Source organism: Cheilinus undulatus, linkage group 6 (genome assembly GCF_018320785.1).
Source record: "Cheilinus undulatus linkage group 6, ASM1832078v1, whole genome shotgun sequence".
Classification (NCBI taxonomy): Eukaryota; Metazoa; Chordata; class Actinopteri; order Labriformes; family Labridae; genus Cheilinus; species Cheilinus undulatus.
This window is the reverse complement of record NC_054870.1, coordinates 35,679,995-35,699,926: the sequence shown is the minus strand read 5'-3', so window position 1 is coordinate 35,699,926 and position 19,932 is coordinate 35,679,995. Positions and strand designations below refer to the sequence as shown.

The window sequence follows — 19,932 nt, the reverse complement described above, 5'->3', positions numbered from 1 at the left end:
AAAGGAGGATCTAGCCAAATGGCAGTTACTGTATTCTTTATTTGGACAGCTATCACTTTGCTCTAATGTCCTGCAGCTGTGTGGATGTGTTCTGTGTTGTGGCCATGGTGATAGGCTGTCTGTTTTTCTCAGTGCTGAGAGCCCTGGAAGTCTTTAGGCCAGTACCTCTGCCTGCTTCCTATCAGCAGCAGTGGCTAAATAATGACTTCAGGCTGGAGACCTTTTCGAAGCCAGGGATCATATTAAACTCACATTATTCTCAGTAATGTATAGGTACACTTTCCAAGCATGATTTAAGAATGTATTTACAAGGTCTAGGCCCCTTTTGTTGTATATGTAAGCCTAGATGTGTAGTGTCAGTGAGTACCCCATTGTTGTTCTTTGGCTAACACAACCCTGTGCTCGGAAATCAGGCTGTGAAACTTTGCAAAATGCATCCAGCTCATTTCCCAGCCCAACAAATGAGTCTTAATGTGTTTTGCAGCTGTGGACCATCAGGTGGGCCTATTCAAATCAACCTGCCCGATCATCTGTGTTTGTTGGACAAAACATGGCACATAGGTTTAATTCTCCTTCAGCTTTTAAAAAAATCTGCCATCCAGAGAGGTTTTGGGTGCTAACACAGGCTGAATATGAATCAGCTGTGACGAAATTCTCGCCCACTGACCAAATCTGTTCCTTTATCCTGAAAAGACTGGGGCTAATTCTTCTCAACAGCAAAGTCAGAAGATCTCTCTCATATCCAAGAAGTCTAGCAAGTTCTACCAACAATGAGAGAGTTTTTCATTTTGATTTGATTAAATAATTTCTCCCCTTAGAAATCTGGATTGAAGCACCAGTTTCTCCATCACCCACTGCGGCGTAGTAGTCTCTTTTTTAGTCTCTTCTTCTGTCTTCTATCTTCTCCTTAGGCCATGTTTGCCAGCTACGTCCCTGAAATCATAGAGTTAATAGGAAACCGCAAGAAATATGGTGGTTCCTATAGTGCGGTTAATGGGAGAAAGTAAGTATTCCAGATGGTTCTGCTGTTTTTCTGTGTGCGGTAGAACCCTCTCTGCATGCCTTTTTCTTTTTTCTGTTCCATGCATGTAGGCCATGTTTGCTCGCTACGTGCCAGAAATTGCTGCTCTCATCCTTAATCGGAAGAAATACGGAGGGAGTTATAACTCGACACGAGGCAGAAAGTAAGTTGAAATCCAGACAAGGTGTGGTTGTGTGACTCAAATGCACCCCCCTGAAGTTTAGAGTTACTGGGGGTTAGTTAACTTGACTTATTGATAGAAGTTATTTTATAACATCAAGTCACACTGCGTGACTGGAGACCTTGGCCATTAGGACACACATGTCCATGCCCCTTTACTCTCTCTTTACTTCGTCTCTCTCTTCCTGTCCTCTTCTTCTTTCTCTGTCCATCTTAATCTGCTTCTATCCGTCCTTTGCTCAGAGCTTTCCTGAACTCATTTGTGTGCCGTTCATTTATTTCTTTGTCCACATCCTGTGTTGCGCTTTAATTTAATTTGGAAAATAGAGCTTTCATGACTACTACACTTTAGACTCACAGTTTACTAACCTGTGGTGCTTCTGTGCAGAGTATCTGTGCACTCTGTGTTGTCCTTTTCTTATTATATTCACTTCCAGTCTCTCGTTGATAGCCCACCTATAGGGATGAAATAGCACAAATAAAACAATAGTCATGAAACCCCTACTATCCGCTTCTAAAAGATTTTTCCACAAGAAAATAGAAAGATTTAAACATCTGCAAGTGCATTATTATTGGTGGTCTTTTAAAGCATCATCAATCTCAATGACCATTGCAGGATTTGATTTCTTTTCTTGTTTCATTTTGCTTGAATTTGTTTTGCATGGTTTATGGACTTTTTTATTTTTACTGCATAATTTCTGGCATGTTCTCTATGACCTTGCAGTCTTGTGGCTTTTTTCATCGATTGCCAACTCCATGAAAAAACCCGTCTTCCTCTTGTTTGTCACCGCTAGCCCATCGCATCATCAATGCTTGACATAACTCTGGCCCTGATCTTCAGTCAGCTCCCACACCCTGAATGCTGGATGCCTCGCTCCCATTAGAGGCTCTCAATTGCTTTTGGCTTGCTTTTGCCTGCTTGGTGCTCGCCTGGTTCTTGTCTTCTAGTGTGTGGTTGTGGAGTTTGTCTCCAGATGCTCTTGTTCTTTATGTTTATGTGTCATTGGCCTCTCGCAGCAGAGGTTCCAGTGCACTGTGGAGTATGTGTGACACTGTGGTTTGTACAAGATTACCACAGTTCTTATTGTGCTGTACTGTTCTCCTCCCCTGTAGCTCAAACCGTACTGATATTCAGCACACAGATTTATTGGAATACAAATGTGGTGTGTCCAGAACAGGGAGGGTAGATTTTCCTCGTTTCCCTTTTTCTCTTTCCTTCTCATTTTTCTCTAGAACACTCAGCATCCACCGCTTTGCTGTCTTCTCTGTCTTGCTCTCCTTTCCAATCTTACTCCCATCCGTTTTAGTCACTCTATTCAACAGGGCGGATTCAAGGGAGTCAGCATAAGAAAAAAAAAGCTTTTGTTCAATAATGTTTGCCTGTCATTGAGATAAGATTGATGAAATGTTATGTTTGGCGAGTGACCTCAGCCTGGACTCGCGGATGGGTGTTGAGCAAAGCCCCTGTCAAAACCGAGGAGAGTTTCTCCCACACACTTTATTTTCTCCCTCCACATCGCCTCCCATTTCTCTTTTCTGGTGAGACGTACAGTTCAAACATGTGGAAACAATCAGAAGATGCCCACTAAACACAACTCCAAAGGGCACCATTCTCTTTGCATAATCATTTAGATTCGTTTGGTGTTTACATATATCGGAGCTGACACATAGATGAAACCTGTTTGTCATGTGGGTTTAGCGTTTACATCAGGGTTCATTCATTTAGTAGCTGTCAACATAAAAAAGTCTATGATGGAAATAAGATTAAGAGATTACAAGTATTGACTGATTACAGAGCTCCCCAAACAATGAGGTCATTATAAATGTAACCCTTATTTGATCTTGCCCGGGTGCTGTCATTTCAAACAGCCCTTGAAGGTTACTTGGAAGTGGGATGGAGCCACATGCTAAATGTCTGTTTCATGCTAGTGTTGCTCATAGTACTCTGCGCAGTGTAGCGTACAGCCATGAGCGCAGTGACAGCCTTCAGCCTGCAAACGCTGATATAATAATGACAAGTGTTGCGTTCTGTTGGCGCCTGCTGCAACTCGGAGGCTCTGTGGTTTCCATTATGGCTCCATGGTTTCCATTATCCCTAACTTAGAAAGAGGAATTGGCACGGAAACTGGCTTCCACCCTGGCTGAACTCTGACATACACCTTTGAAAGTCCTCTGTAAGAGCTAGCAGCTTTAGCCGTGCAGGCCCAGAAACTCCAGGCATTAAAAAGCACATGCTAACTTGCAAAACGCTTGCAATTTCTGTTATTGAAGTATTGATACGGTCAAAAAGTATCAAGGCTTAGAAGAACCCCAACTTATTCGCCAAACAGGTGCATAGGAAATTTAAAAAATCCATCAAAAGCTGCAGTGAACTCTTTTACACAATCTGACTTACAAAAATAATTGGCATTGCATTTGTACAATTAAAACATTGTGCAGTTTCTTTGCAATTTTGAAGTGAAATCAAGAAATAAGCCCAGTTGGGTGCTTATGACTCAGAAACGGTATCAATTTCATCTGCTGAAAACGACGGTCCTTATTCTAATGTAACGCTAAACTATAGAACATACAGTCTATTTTACTTTGAATACAAGGTGAATTATTTTTATGTACACACTGTTTCTGATTCTCCATAAGGATTAAAAGGAATCCCCTTTTAAAGTAGATGGAGAAAAAAAGGGCAGAAAGTTAGCTGCTTAAATCGTTGCAATATTCTTGCATTAGTTTCATCACTGACCTAAGGATTAGAGCAGTATCAAATGAGTGACCTCTGTTGCTGATGTTTGAGCTCTTGTTTGTTCATTTTGTATTCCCGGGATGTTCCCTGCATGATTTGTGTGCACGCTCTGTAATACCCTTTTGCATTTGATGTGATTGTGTCCTAAAGTTTTCTGGGGTGATGTGTATGATTTCCTTGATAAAAAAGGGTGTTCCTTTTTATTTAATTATTTATTTTTGGTTTAATGTTTAAGTTTTGTGTTTATCTCAGGCTGTGCTGAACTATGAGGTTAGCCAACGGGAAGATTATTTGTGGTGAAATTTTGAACAGTTGATTTATCTATGATTAGGGATGGGGATCATTCTTTTCAATCTATATTGATACCCTTATTGACACTGCTTAATTATCAGAGCCTGATTTCAGATTACCATAAAACTACCAAACTTCCTCTTTAAACTTTTCAAAGGTTTGCCAAAACCTACCATTTTCTTTTCCTAAAGTTACATTTGAACACATCATGATGATATTTATTTACCTTTGCTGAATACTTGTTTTACAGGCCCGACCTTAACAACATCATGATGTAACATTATGTTGTCTTATTTAATCACAGTGCCTATAAAAGTATTCACCACCTTGAATGTTTAACACTTTTATTGCTTTTTAAATTAGTCATGGTCAATATAATTTGGCTTTTTTGACAAAAAATACAATAAACCCCTCTTTAATGTTAACGTGAAAACAGATTTCTACAAAGTAATGGCAATTAAATAAAAATATATCATGTACAATAAGTGATTGCATACATTTTTACCCCCCTTCAAGTCAGTATTTATTAGTAGAAGCACTTTTGGCTGCAATAACAGCACTGAGTCTGTGTGGATAGGTCTCAGTCAGGCCTGCACATCTGGACATTGCATTTTTACTCCATTCTTCTTTGCAAAACTGCTCAAACTCTTTCTGGTTGAAAAGGTATTGGACGTGGACAAGTCTAGCCACAAATTCTTCATTGGCACTGAGGTCTTGGCTTTCACTCTGTCAGTCCAGAACATTCACCTTTATTGTCTTTAAAGCGTTCCTGTGTATGTACTTTCGCTGTATGCTTCGAGTCATTGTTTTGCTGGAAAACAAATCTTCTCCCAAGCCGTAGTTCTCTTATTTATTTACGTTTTATTTGTTAGGGACAGATACAGTATATATAGACAACTGAGAACAGGCATCCCATGCAAGTATCATAGTGTTTGTAGCGAATGCTAATTTGCAACACCCGTCTTGCAGGCAGAACAAGACTGTTAGAATTTTTTTATATTTCATGTTCATTTCACCCTCTTCCTTTACAAGCCTTCCAGGGCCGGCTGCCGAGAAGCATCTCCACAGCATGATGCTGCTACCACAGTGCTTCACAGTGGCGCATTTGTGGTGATATGCAGTGTTTGATGTCCTCCAAACATAACTTGTCTGATGGCCAAAAAGCACCCTGTTGGTCTCATCAGACCAAAGAACTATCTCCCACTTGACCATGGAGTCTCCTACATGCCTTTTGGTGAACTCTAGTCCAGATTTAAGAGTTTTCTTCAACAGTGACTCTAGTTTCTCTTTCGCTTTTCTTTTGCCACTCTACCATAAAGTTTTAACTGGAGAAGAACCCAGTCAACCTCCTCTCTCAGTAATCTCCTTCTTGCATGGTCACTCAGTTTGTGAGGACAACCTGATTTAGGCAGATTTACATACGCGCCATATTACTTCCATTTCTTGATGATGGATTTAACTGAACTTGAGATGTTCAGTGCCTTGGTATTTTTTAGTATCCATACCCTGACTTTAACTTTTTAATAACCTTTTCTCTGAATTGCTTGGAGTGTTCTTTTGTCTACATGGTGTAATGGTAGCCAGGAATACTGATTAACCAGTGACTGGACCTTCCAGACACAGGTGTCTTTATACTTCAGTTACTTGAGACACAGTCACTGCACTCAGGTGACCCCCATTTCTCGAATTGTGAGACTACTGGCACCAGGCCACTCACTTAAAAAGGGGTGAATATTTATGCAGTCACTTATTTTACCTTACATATTTTTATTCAGTTGACATTAGGTTGTAGAAATCCATTCTCACTTTAAAATTAAAGAGTTATTTTTTTCTTTTTGGCCAAAAACGCCAAATTATATTTATTGACCAACTAGACTTACTACATAGTTTGGGTGTGTAACCACATATGCTTTGATTGGAGGAGGATTGCTGACCCCAGCAGCAGCAGGGAACAAGTAAATATTCTGAAGCTGATAGTGGAGGTTGCTGCAGTTTGGTTTAATGTCATTCACAGTGTTGGCTTATTTAATGCTTACAGTACATTCTGATCATTCAATTATATTCAAAAACTTAATCAGATAATTTTTGGCCACATATCCTTTCATCCATCCTATTTTTACACCACTTTTCCCATTCAGGGTGACAAGGAATGGAGTTGATACAGTTTTTGTGCACCATTTGAGTGGCGATAGACAACTGAAGATATTAAAACACATCACAAAACCCACAAAACTCAGTAGCTGTATCATTAAGCTCTGACATGATAGATTTTAGAATATGAAATATGCAGAAACTGTTCTTATGGATCCCCATCCCTATCTATGATATCCATTTTAAAGTATTCTGTGATCTCAGTGTTTAATTTGACATGAAGAAGGAAACTGAGAGGCCTGTCAACTTTAATGAAGTTTATTAAATAATGCATGATAACTAGAAGTTTAATGTGGGAAAAAAGCAGTAAGAATGGCTTTTATGCGTAAAAACTTAGAAAGTTTGCTTTGCTAGAAGTAAAAACAACGCATTATGTGCACCTCTGAGGGATAGAGAGTGTGTGCAGGTGTGCTTTTTGTTTAATGTATCAACCCCTCCAGGGTTGCACTTGTGTGTTTGTGTCTGAGATTCATAACCCAATGTTGAACCCACATAAGTAAAACACTGTTTAAATCTGCATATTCCCTCTACCCTTGGAAAAGGGCATCTGGATACAGGGAATAGGAAAACATGAGCGATGTTTTTCGTCTCTTGCAATGAGAGACATCTTGTGCCAAATAGTGCTGGCTGCCCACAGACATCTCAGCTCATCAGCTTGTAAGACCACACGGCCCCTTTTCGCTTAACTCTGGCCAACCATGCAATCACGGCTGCTCGTTAGATTCTCTTAAAGGACAGAGGCGACATCTGTGAAGACCATTATGTCCTGCTACATCCACAAACTGCCATTCTCTCAATTTGTCTGTCATAAAACTTTGCCAAGTCCACTTCAGTTCAGCCCTAACCAGTCCATCTGGTACAGGATAGTGATCTGGACTATGGTTTTCATCTAACATCAATAAATAGCTCTGTTTCTTTTAAAACTGCCAACTTCAGTCAAGTCTCAGCAAAGCTCTATACGATTTAAGATGTTGACTTTTAATGGGAAAGCCGGGGCTTCCTTTTAGTCTATAAGTGCATTACAATGAACTGAAGGAAACAAATCTAGTTTGATGACAAGAAGTTGAACAGTGAACAAATATGACCACAGTGTTTTCTTTTATTTTAGGAAAAAGTAACATTATACTCATTCTGTTAAATGCAAGGCCTGTCCAGGACCTGGGCCCTCCAAACTAAAGTGGTTCATTTGTCTCCTGGCACATCCTGCGAAGTAGTGGATAAGGCCATTGTCATTACACAGATTGCCTTACAGGTCTCTATAGAGTAATTAGTGTGTCTGCAGAGTGTCCAAACTAATCCATGTCAATATAAAGGCTGGATTCCGATGAACATGTTTGGATTTCTCATTTAGGGGTTTGGCAGTATGACTTGATGACATTCAACTTTAACTCTGCAAGGGTAGCTCAACTTACCAGAGTGCAAATGAAGCATATAAAGTGTCTTAAATTCACAAGATTAGTGATTAAATGACCTATAATTAGTGATTGAGTTGCCTATCATAACTATATCATGGCTGAAAACAGATATTCATAGTGTTATGACAGCAGCTATGCTTCATTTAATGGCATATAACAGTGCTGCAATAACAAAACAAAAGTGAATGGAAAAAAGTAATCCAAAACCTTAACATAAGTTTTCAAACAAATAGTAGGAATAGCTGAGTGATTGTGGGACTATAAAAGTAACATTTACAGAAGCACCACAAGTTTCATTGTTCAAACAGTAAAACTGACTTGGACAGTGAATAGCCATACTGCCCAATCAGTATCATAGTCTGTAAGTAAAACTGGGAGGCTGACCTTGACCCTGTTGTCTCCAGTGCAGTCTGAGGACAAACAGGGACACAGCCTCAAATCCAGACTGGTCCCAATCTATCCATCCTCACTGCTGTAATCAGCCTTATGCCTCATCTGACAGATCCCTTCGCTCTAATGCACCTCATGTTTTGCCAGGGGACTCGTCAAAAACGGAGGTCCTGTTTAGAATTTGTGTCAACCACAGGCCTCCAAATCACTTTGAAAGTTTTCAGTAATGTTCTGTATAAAAAGCACCAGCATATTGATGTACATGTCTTTGTCAACATCCATTCAGCTCTCAAAGGGGCGGTTTGGCTGAAGGGACAGCTTTTATATTGAGAACGGATGACAATCCAACCACTGTGGGCTGTGTGATTATATCTTAGATTTTCTAAAGTGGTTCAAAGTTGAGTGTTTGATTGCACTTGTCGTGCAGAATTTAACCACTTTCATTATGTTGGGGGAAAATATTCACTTTTATGGCAAAAAAGATATAATTCAGTTACTTGTTTCCTTTGAAAAGACGTTTCTTGACATGTATACAGTTTTTTCAGTCTATATTTGAGTTGGATGTTAGAGTGCTTTGGTTTGACTGATTATCTTTGGGAGACATGCCAGTGTCTGCAGTGATTTATGGTGCCCACTCAAGATGATTTCTTCCCCCCTTCCAGGCATATTGTGGTCTGTGGTCATATTACCCTCGAAAGTGTCTCCAACTTCCTCAAAGACTTCCTACACAAGGACAGGGATGATGTCAATGTAGAAATTGTTTTTCTCCATAAGTAAGTTCATTTTTTCCTCCTCACCATGTGTAGGTTAGCAATACAATGCACAAGTACGACTGTGTAAAGTCGAAGCACACAAATGTGTACTCACCTTTTTCCTCTTTTCTCTGTGTGCTAGTATTTCCCCTAATCTTGAGCTGGAAGCCTTGTTCAAACGTCACTTTACCCAAGTAGAGTTCTACCAGGGATCTGTTCTCAACCCTCACGATCTCGCCAGAGTGAAGGTACAGTCGGTGACTGGAGAGACGAAACTGCGTAAAGATTGAGACAAAAGTTGTAAACTGTAGTAGTACAGTTAAGTTGGTGGAGAAAACTAAAACTTCTTTGAGTAAATCTGTTTTTTATGGTTAAACTTCCAGAATATATTCACATATTTAACATTTAAATAAGATTTAAACAGATAGTGACAGAATTAAACTCTTCTATTCATATTTGATCAGTGCTATGAACTGTTCTGGTCAGACCCACTAACTTATGTATTTTTACTCACACATTTTATGCAAAGCTCTTATCACTTAAAATGTACTGCTATGTTTACATATCTGTTATATGATGCTTCACACATAGATCGAGTCAGCAGATGCCTGTTTAATCCTGGCCAATAAATATTGTGCAGATCCTGATGCTGAAGATGCCTCCAACATCATGAGGTATATAATCCTGGGGCCTTGTATATAGCGGATATTCACAAGTCGAGATCATATTTTTCACTGTTCTGTATTTCTTCCTGTTTGTTTCTCTTTTTAATTCTTTAGGGTTATTTCGATCAAGAACTACAGTCCTAAGATCAGAATAATCACACAAATGCTACAATATCACAATAAGGTAAGATGTGTTGGGGTATGTTGTGTTTCACTTGTTGGATTTATTTTTAAGTCTGTAATTGTGCCTAAGCAGCTTTCCCCGTCCTACATAAAATCTTAAAATTAAGAGTGAAAACATACTCTGTTGGCAGTTAATAAATCTGCAGGGTTTTATTGAATGGGTACTTAAAAAGTGTCAAGGCTATAACCTGCCATTGTTCCCTTTTAGTATTTTACATAAGCCGGTCAAGACATTCTCATAATTAAATTTAAGACTTTAAGACCTTTTTAAAACCACTTACAATTAATTATTAGGCTAGGCCTGCCCACAGAATTGGTTGGATCCCTGAAAAACCCAGTGAAAGGGCCCTCCCCTGTTATGATTTAATAATAATATCAATGCATGTGTGTTGGATGAGGAGCATTGATGTTAGCAACCTGACTAACACTTCATTATGGAGCTGAAAAGTTTGTTATTGGGTTCTGATGTTGAAATTATTTATTCACACTACTTTTTACTCACAGTTTTGCTCCTTTATGCTATTTTTTCCCTCTTTAAACACTTTTTTTGCAATGTTTAACAAATTTTTGCTAATTTTGCCCCTTTATTGCCAACCTTGAAATCTTTTCTATTACTTTATGCAACCATTTTCTGAACATTTATGCGACTCTTAACCCATTTTTGCTACTTTTGCCCATTTCGCCACTTTTAATGCATTTTTTGCCACACTACTTAGTTGGCCATTTTTGTATTTTGCCACTTTTAACCCATTTTTTTAACCTTTTTGCCCTGTTAAACTGTTTTTTTTTTGTTTGTTTGTTTTGTTTTGTTTGCAACTTTTTGCCCATGCCTACGACTCTTTCGTCCCATTACACTACTTTATCTGGCTTTTTGTGAAAATTTTTGCCACTTTTAACCCATTTTAATACTTTTTGCCCATTTGAACAATTTTTTTGCAACTTTTTGTTCATGCTTGTCACTCTTCAATCCCAAATTACTACTGTAACCTGCCATTTCTGCAACATTTGAATCCATTTTTTACCTCTTGTATCTCATTGTGCCACTTTTTTCAACTTTTTGTCATCTTTTTTAACCCCTATTCACTTCTTTATCTGGCCATTTTTGCCACTTTTAACCTGTTTGTTTATTTATTTATTTATTTTTTTACTTTTTGTCACCTCATTTACTCCCAGTTTTTGCACTTCAAACCCCTTCAGGCCACTTTGAACCAATTTTTGCAATTATTTAATCATTTTCCGCTAAAAGTTGTCTCAGTTCCTTCTACTTTATTTTCTGGCATCGTTACATTTTTTGCACTTCATAGCTTAGCTATGAAGTCTTACATTACTTTCCAAGTGGTTTAGTCAGTGTGTCCATCCACATTGTCAACATTACCAAAAAAGGTAACTCCGTGTTAGGAAAGGGAGTTTACATTTGAAAAAGGCTATATTGTATTACTGCATGAATAAATAAAAGTTATTTTTTCATTGCTTTGATCAATTTTATTGTAGCAGTTAAATATAAAATATAACAGATTAACTTTACAATGGACCACAATTTTGCTGACCTCATGGGCCCCAGGAAGTTCTCCCCTTCATCCCCTTTTATGGACTTGTACAAGGGTATCTTCACATCATTAAGATATGAAAAATATCATGGCAGTTTTAGTATAAAATTTACACCTTCGAAGGTAATTTATGAACTGATGAAGATCTGATGAATAAAATAAATCTTACTATAAACATTACAAGTCAAGCATGAAAAAGGTTTCTTTTACATTATTTAAACCACCACCTCATTTGTTTGTGATATGTGTATTGGAGTTAGTGATGGGAATTGGAGCCTCTTTTAGTGATTGGGTCATTTGGTATCGGTTTGGCTTCACTTGACCTGCCAAATTTAGCAATACTATGACACAGAATTGATATCCATGCTGGTATTTTACTCCCTACTAATCCCTACTAATCCCTTCTACTCAATCACATAACACAGAGAGACATACAGAATAAACATACATTTTAAAAAGTAATGCTATGAAACGGTTTGTGATCCGAAATATGATCCGAATCTTATCGTTCGTGCAAAAGAGTCGGAAATTTGAACCTACTCGTTCAGCACCAACACATAACTAATTGGCGTTTGACGCAGTGTTGAAACGCTTTTCCAACCGTCGTACTCGACCCGTTTTCTCAGGTAACCTTACAACGCAGGTTGCACTATAAAAGTTTTACTGCTTGTTTATGTTATTACATATTTTATAGCTCTGTATTTTCAATAACAGAAGAGTTAAGAGACTGAATTTTCCTCTTCTGATGGCTATTTTGGAGCTCATGCTAGCCAAACAAAGTTGCTAACCCCCGCTGCATGTTCTACACGCGCCACTGTTCAAATATTCAATAATAGTTTAATTATGTCCAACGCACCTTTAATGTAACTTATGGTAGGTTAAAGAACGGTTATCTTGATAGCCCATAGCCACGATGCCAATAAGATATTGATGGCAGTGATGTGATGAAATAATAATACGTCTACCAAAAAAAAGTCTCAAAAGTCTTCATGCGTTTTTTACGGTGTGCCACTGCTACCTCCTCCGTTGTCTGCCAATCTCAGTAAATCCGCAGTGAGTGCTGTACACGAAGGTAGAAAATGTAAGACTGTTGTACTCAAGAAACGGTTACTCTGGTTAAAATTAACTTAAGTGTAAGAATTAAAAGTCATAGGAAAAAAGTTACTCAATTACAGAAATTTGATAAATTAAAAAAAAGTTGCACACCTGTCTGTGCATTGTGGGATATTGATGCAGAAATGAAAAATTATCCATACCTCAGTGATGTCAGTGTTGGATGTTCTAAATTTCCAGGGGGAGAACCCCAGACCCCTCATTGATTTTATCTTACTCACTGTGACTTAATCAACTCTGTTCTGTTGTGTAACACTAGTCCAATTCTCTAACATCACTGCTATAAAAAATGGTGCAGCCTACCCTTATTTTGACAGGTCTTCCTCTACAAAAGCATTTTTCTGCTTTTTAATAGCTAAACTGTTTAGAATCAGCTCAGCACACCTGCTAAAATGTGTTGTGATAAATATCACCATATGGCATATTGATAGAATAGAGGCATTAAATGTGCCAGACATCTTCAAATTTGGATGTTAGTGACCAAAAAGTCAGACCTGATATGGTTAACCATGCAAAAAATTGTATTTTTTTTTTCCTCAGTTCAGGTCTTGAAAGGGTCTCAAAAGTCTTAAATTTGATTTTTTTTTTTAAAGAGTGTGTAGGAAGGGTTTTGTGTTTTGTTTTTTGCCTTAAGTATCCAAAATTGAATTAATATCCATGCTGATATTGGCTATAATGGGGACATGCAATTGCGTACTCTAATATTTTGAGGGATAAATTGGTTCCTCTCTGGTTTCAAAGTCTTCAGAAGTGCTGAGGTTCTGTGTGAGATATCTAAAGGTTTAAAATTTAGGGCACTGCTCAGGTCAGTTTGTAGGCTTGGACAGTTACTTTCCTGAGGTTGGTTTACGTTTGCTCTTTTTTTCTAAGCTTTCCTTCATACTTGAGAATGATGTAAAACTTTAAACAAATTCAAACTTTCTTCCAAAGGAAATGCACATATTTTCCAAAAAGTGTGTGAGACATCCACTCATTTTTGTGTGCCTTTTATGACCTTTTTTGCCTTTTCATGTGATGAAGGCCCATCTGCTGAACATTCCAAGCTGGAACTGGAAGGAGGGTGACGATGCTATCTGCCTGGCGGAGCTGAAGGCAGGCTTCATTGCCCAAAGCTGTCTGGCCCAGGGCCTGTCCACCATGCTGGCCAACCTCTTCTCCATGAGGTCTTTCATTGAGGTAACACAGAGGACATGATTAACTTGCCTTGTCTCAGTCACTGCTTAAGTTATATGCAATCATATGGATGAATGAATTCTCACATTGCATTTTTGTAAATTAGATGATTTATTTAGGAACTGTGACTGAGGTTACCTCAAGTGGATACTGTATGTTCTCCACTGACAGATGGAGTAGATCTATCAGTACATTCCCCAGGAAATTTTGACATCTTTTTCCAGCGAAAGGCTTCCATCAGAGTGTGCAGTCACCCTGGCACATCATATTTTAATGTGACATTTCATATGGAATCTGTTCAGTGTTTCTGTGGCTCAGGATTGAAGAGGTGCTTGTCTCTATCAAAGAACTGTTCTCATGTCATAAGGATGATGGATCAGCTTATAATGACCAGGCTGAGGCTGTGCGGCCGAACATCTGCAGGCCACATTGAGTCTTTATTGGAAGGAAGAAAGTGTTGCTTTTTTTTTCTTTTTTGGTTCTTACATTCTGACATTTCTGTGCTTGTGTTTTGTCAGATTGAGGAGGACACATGGCAGAAGTATTACCTAGAAGGAGTGGCTAATGAGATGTACACAGAGTATTTGTCCAGTGCCTTTGTGGGCCTCTCCTTCCCCACCGTCTGTGAGTAAGTATCACTCTTTCCCCACTCAGCAAGAGTGCACTCACTGGTGGGTGATTGTCTAGATAGAAGTGAAGAAAGACACAAAAAAGTCAAAGGATGTGAAGAGTATTGAAATCCAATCATTTTCTTATTTTTCTAACTAGTGTGAATGTTTTACAGGCTGTGTTACGTGAAGCTGAAGCTGCTGCTTATTGCTATTGAATACAAGTCCGAGCAAAGAGAAAGCAGGTTTGTATATTGGATCTTCCTTCCAGTAAAATCAGGTACAACTGTGGTAAAACTGTACTATTGTGTGACCTTTTGAAAAGTTGTCTTATATTTTCACCTCATAAACCTTTTTGCTGCTTTAATTACAGTTTATATCCATGTTCCATTTTATGACATCAAGTTTATGAAAGACATTTGAGCATGCTGTTATGAGTATTTCTCTAGTGTTTTAAATACTGACTAGTTTCTAAAATCAAAAGCACGGTACCTTTCTAAACAACCCTAAAATTAGAACAAACCATAACACCTCTAGAAAGCTCCAAAGGCCTTGACCCATTAAGGACGATGCAAATGAATGGCATGAAATGTGAATAATTTGGAGGCGAACTTTGTTTAGCCTTTCTATGCACATCAGGAGCAACCAAATTTTCAGAATAAATGATGAAGATTCTAAAAATCATTCCAGCTGCAAAGGTCTTTGGTGTGTATTCACCTGTCCTCTGATAATGTTATCAAAAATGATGTTAAGAGGAAAATATTTGTAAACTCCCCTCACAGCAAACTGGTTGTGAGACGTACTGGTCAGAGGTGTAATTTCAGTGAGCTTATTGATCAGGAGCATTTATTAGCTGTATGTCTGAGGTAAGAGGACACTGTGTTGTTAAATGTTTCATTGGAGCAAAATCATGTAAATTTGGAAACAGCTCCAACTGTGCGAACATTGCATTTACGTTCACATGTTGGTGTGCTTGCTGCCTTTCTCCCTCTCTTACCAGTCTACATAATATCAGATTAAAAACAAAAACAACTCTGTGCTGGCTGCAGACAAATAGATAAAGAGGAAAAACATCATGTGGTGTTAGAGAGGAGGACTTTTTTGCTCCTCTGTCTGCCTTAAAACTTGGAAACAACTAGTGTTTTGATTGGTCAGATGTGCACTTGCTAGGAGTGTAACTTTGAAAAAATCAGCCACTGGTAAAAAAAAAAAAAAAAAAAAAAAGTTGCAGTTTTGCACTGAGAAATTATGTTTCTGGTGTGAAAGCCTGCATTGACTCACTAAATACTCCAATGAAAAAAATTTCATATGATTTATTCGCACAACAAAACCTTGGTGTGTGAGGCCCTTAATGGAGTGCAAACCTCTGTCAAAGGTGCTTAACATTTTAGATTTATGTTTCAAAAACAACTTTGATAATCTGCCATCATGGAAAAAACTTCAATTCTGATTTTCCAGATGTCCTATAATTAAAAAATTCAATCAGTAATACATGATGGTGGCACATTTTGGAAAGGGTACCAGCCGGGTTAAAATTAAAACATAGATTTCAGACGGGCTACTGTACAAAAAATACATAGTGCTTTTTTTTTTTTTTTTGGCAGATTTTTGCAATCAGTTAAGTGATTGTTTAACAACAAAACAGGCAATTTGCTGCACATCCATACTCCATGTGCTGTAACCCCTAACTTCACGGCAGTTTATCACCATTAATATCATAAAGTAATATGTTTCTGTAATCTTAATGCATAATCCAAGCCACATGCCATCCAACTGTAACCCCTAACTTCACGGCAGTTTATCACCATTAATATCATAAAGTAATATGTTTCTGTAATCTTAATGCATAATCCAAGCCACATGCCATCCAACAGTTACATTTTTTATGTACTTGGAGGTGGCAATGTAGTAATGATTATTTTAATGTAAAAGCTTAAGAAACTCGTAGCTCAGTTTACATTTGTCAACTTTGTAACCTTTGTGTTTTAATATACTTTATACTTAAATTGAGGGTATCCTGGGGTACTGTTTCTTGTCTCAGCTCTTGAATTCTTTCCAGCAAGTATTTAATTAACCATTTTATTAATGATAATGATTGTGATTATTTCATACAAAACGGTAATTTTGTTTTCACCAACAGCTCCTTCTAGAAAATGGACTGCCACAATTTTCGGTGCCATTTGGTCTTATCACACTCTTGTTGAAAGATAACATGTGTTTAAAGCTTTATCTTTAACATGCAGTCATTTTTAGGTGCAAGGACCTCACCCTTGGACAAGCATGAAATAACTGTGTGTTTGTTCATAGTTGCGTCACTTGCTGCCGTTTAGGCGTACCTTCTAAATATGCAGGGAAAGTTTGTGTCATTCTCCTCTCCCTTTCTGTCCGTGATAACTGTTTGATTTGAGATTTTTTTCTTGTTGTTTGCAGAAGCCGAAAGCGGTATGCCCTCTACCTTATCTTACTTCCAAAGTTCCACCAAATCTTCACCACTTTAAAGCTTCTGACTTTGGGAGTTTCCCTAAGGATATTTTTCCAAACCCTATCTCACAGGCCTCTTTTTCTAACTCTTTTTATGGTGTCCCTTGTGCTTAATGCACTAACTTCTTTGCAGGCAGAGAGAGGATAGATAAATTGGACATGTTTGTAGAAGTGCTGTTTCTTTGTCTTTGCTGTTGTCGGTGTACCAAGGCCAAATGCTCACCCTCTCCATATCTACCTCTTTTTTGATATTTTCCGTTTTGTCGTTTACTTGTCCTTTGCTTAGTTAATTTCCCTCACTTTCAGTTCTTTTTCAGTGTTGCTCAGTTGTTACCTTCAGTATGTGAGCTTTGCCAAGCTGATTATTCCACCCATGGTGTTTTTTAATCATGCCAGAACAGTTTTTCATGGTTCTTTGACTCAGAATCCCTGAGAAGTTTGTCCACACATAACTTAGACCTCAGATGTGGTGTTGATAAGAACTAATAATCTGTTGTTCTACATCTCTGATTTAATCTTTGAATAATTTGACTGATTATCTGCCATTGCTCAAGGCAGTGGCTGATAAAGAGCATGCATTTTTCTTCATGGATTTATTACACCAGCAGCACCCCACCAATCTCTTTTCTCGTCATCATTTTACACACTAGGAAAGGCATGGCGCTGTTGATTTTGGATAGAATTAAATGTATCCAAACCAGTATTTAATAACCACAGGCTATGATGGTCGCAAGTGACCCACATTTCACTTTTGCATTCCATCACCCCATCATGTTCTCAGTGCTCAATGTATATCATCTGTGCATTTACGTGCGTCTGAGTATGTGTGCGCGTACCTCGTGAGGGAGAGTTTGTGTGTGGGATTGTGTGCGTTTGTGAATTCTTGTGGGTCTCAGTCACCATGTTAAGTCATGCTCATGCGTCTTTCGAGTAGATGTTCTTAAGTGAGGTCACTTCCTGTCAGTTTGGTGTTTGAGAAACAATCCAACTGCACAGAAGTTACTGCAACCGTCTGCATCTACGTACCTGTCCCTATACCTGTACTTCAGTGGCTATGCCGTTCTGTTTGATTATTGTCCTCTTCATGCTGTTTGGTAACTGCATGCTATGACACTATCACAAAAAAAGTTGTATATGGCTTGCCTTGTTGCTCACAATATGAGGTTTTGATGCATCCGAAGCTGCTATTCACCAGTTTGCGCGCGACAGGAGAAAAATGTCTTGGATTGATTCACCTGTAAAATCTCAGATTTGGGCAGCAATGTTTGTGAAAATGTCTTGATTTGATTTGTTCTTTATTTTCACTAAAAAGCATGCCAGGCATTCTGCCTGTTTACTTCTCTGGGGGCCATTCAATCCGAGTGAATGTTAGATGCTGATTTACTTCTTGCACAAAAAACTGTGGAATGAACAACCAATCTGCATGACTGGTGCAATTTGACCAAAGCCCTATATGTGTATCGATTTAATTGCTCCCTTAATATTTTTGTTTGTTTTCTCCAATGTAGCCTTTTCTCGAGCCCAGAGGAAAGATGTAGGAGATGGAAACCTTTTTAGACATTTTACACGAGTGACATATGACTATAACTTAAATTCACTGTGTGAGTTTTAAACAAGTTTCTAAGTGCAAAATTGCCATTAAGGTACTCAGGAACTGATGGTGGGTGTAAGCCACAGTATCATGTTCAAAAATCGATTTTTTCTGTTAGAGCACATTAATTAAATCTCAGTATCTTTCATCTGGGCTCATATTTTGAAGAAGTGTGACACTTAAAGGTTTGTGGATTCAGTGTTTGATTTCTTAGTTCACACTCACATCATTGATGATTGTTGCCCACAGGTAACCATTAATGAACAGGGTGTGTGTGCGTGTGTGTGAGCATACAGTACGTGTGTGTGGTGTCTAATCTTTGTCCCAGTCTAATTAATGGGGAATGATACAGCCAGATAAAAGGTTAGAGGTTTAACTCATACATCTCTTGACAGTTGCTTTAGTGCAGCCTCATGATAACATAATGGACCATATTTTTGAACCATTGTTTAGATACCAATGAAACTAAAGCACAGGTTACAATGAAATAATAACAAGCTCAGATGCATTCTTTTTGCTTTAAGCTTTAACTAAAAAGTTATTTTTGATATTTAGGGGACTTAATCTAACCTTGGACCTTTATCCATCATTGTAGAATATTCAGGAAAAACATATAGACCTTATTAGAGTCACTGATGCCCTTTTTCTACCAAGCCAGGTCTAGTGCTGGTCTGGGTGCAGCCATAACAGTACCTGTAGATAAATAAGGAGGACAGTTTACAAAGAGATCAAAATTAGCCATATACATAGACACAAACACATATACGTACATATATGTAATAGTCTTATTCTACTATTATAAGGTAGACTCTTAGGCAACAGCTGGACTCCTTTGCGACAACCTCTCTTCAGCCCATCTTTGGTGCCTAAAGCTGACGTGCTCAGGAGAGCAAGGCTGGGGAGGGTCAGATGCCTGATACGGGAACGGCAGCTGTGCTTTTATGGGCAACTTGCACAGTTTCCCAGGCCTGACTGGGTCACTGCATTCTGGGTGTCCAGGACCCGGTGGGCTGGTCCAGACGATGGGTGCGACTGCATGCATAGTGGAGGGGTCAGCTGGGAGGATACCTGTAGAGATGGGGCATGGGCCTAGTGCAAGCCTGAATCAAGAGGCTAGAACAGGACTAAGGTTGATTCAGTGGTGCTGAACCGAGATATGCTGACCTGCAGGAAATTTTACCTTCATGTAAACTATAAAAATACTTTTAAAGCAAGGTTTCCAATGATGGATCTTGCTCCCGGAGAACCCCAGATTTCTCTGCCATTTTTAACGTTACTTCTAATCAGGTTTCTAATTAACTTTTAACACACTAATATTATCATGGTACTGCAGACAAGGAAAGTATGGCATAGAACAAAATCTATGAGAGGATCGTTTCTTACATGGAGTGAATCGCTTTCATAAATATCGTAAATGTACCCAAACTAAATAAAACCACAACAAGGTAACTTTGCAATGTGTACATGCCAACACAAACAGAGAGAGACAGCTTGTAGAGCGATAGGATTTGTCATTTCTGCTGCTGTTCTGGAGTTTGCCACTAGCGTTGTGGAAACAACACTGTGACGTTTACAGTGACGTTATGATCTAGCTGTCAGGGCTAGCTCCAGCCTGAGGAAAAGCAAACGGTTCT

The 19,932-nt window shown here is 38.6% G+C and overlaps 1 protein-coding gene across 14 annotated transcripts in view; it reads left to right on the top strand.

Moving 5' to 3' along the window:
• Window positions 1-19,932, top strand: part of kcnma1a (potassium large conductance calcium-activated channel, subfamily M, alpha member 1a) — a 237,967-nt gene that overhangs the window by 171,798 nt on the left and 46,237 nt on the right. For all 14 annotated transcript variants that reach the window (XM_041790164.1, XM_041790160.1, XM_041790158.1 and 11 more), the window contains exons 9-16: window positions 912-1,003; window positions 8,848-8,958; window positions 9,080-9,185; window positions 9,529-9,611; window positions 9,717-9,786; window positions 13,466-13,621; window positions 14,137-14,246; window positions 14,403-14,471. In XM_041790164.1, coding sequence (XP_041646098.1) covers window positions 912-1,003; window positions 8,848-8,958; window positions 9,080-9,185; window positions 9,529-9,611; window positions 9,717-9,786; window positions 13,466-13,621; window positions 14,137-14,246; window positions 14,403-14,471 — 797 coding nt within the window. The remainder of the gene's footprint in view (window positions 1-911; window positions 1,004-8,847; window positions 8,959-9,079; window positions 9,186-9,528; window positions 9,612-9,716; window positions 9,787-13,465; window positions 13,622-14,136; window positions 14,247-14,402; window positions 14,472-19,932) is intronic.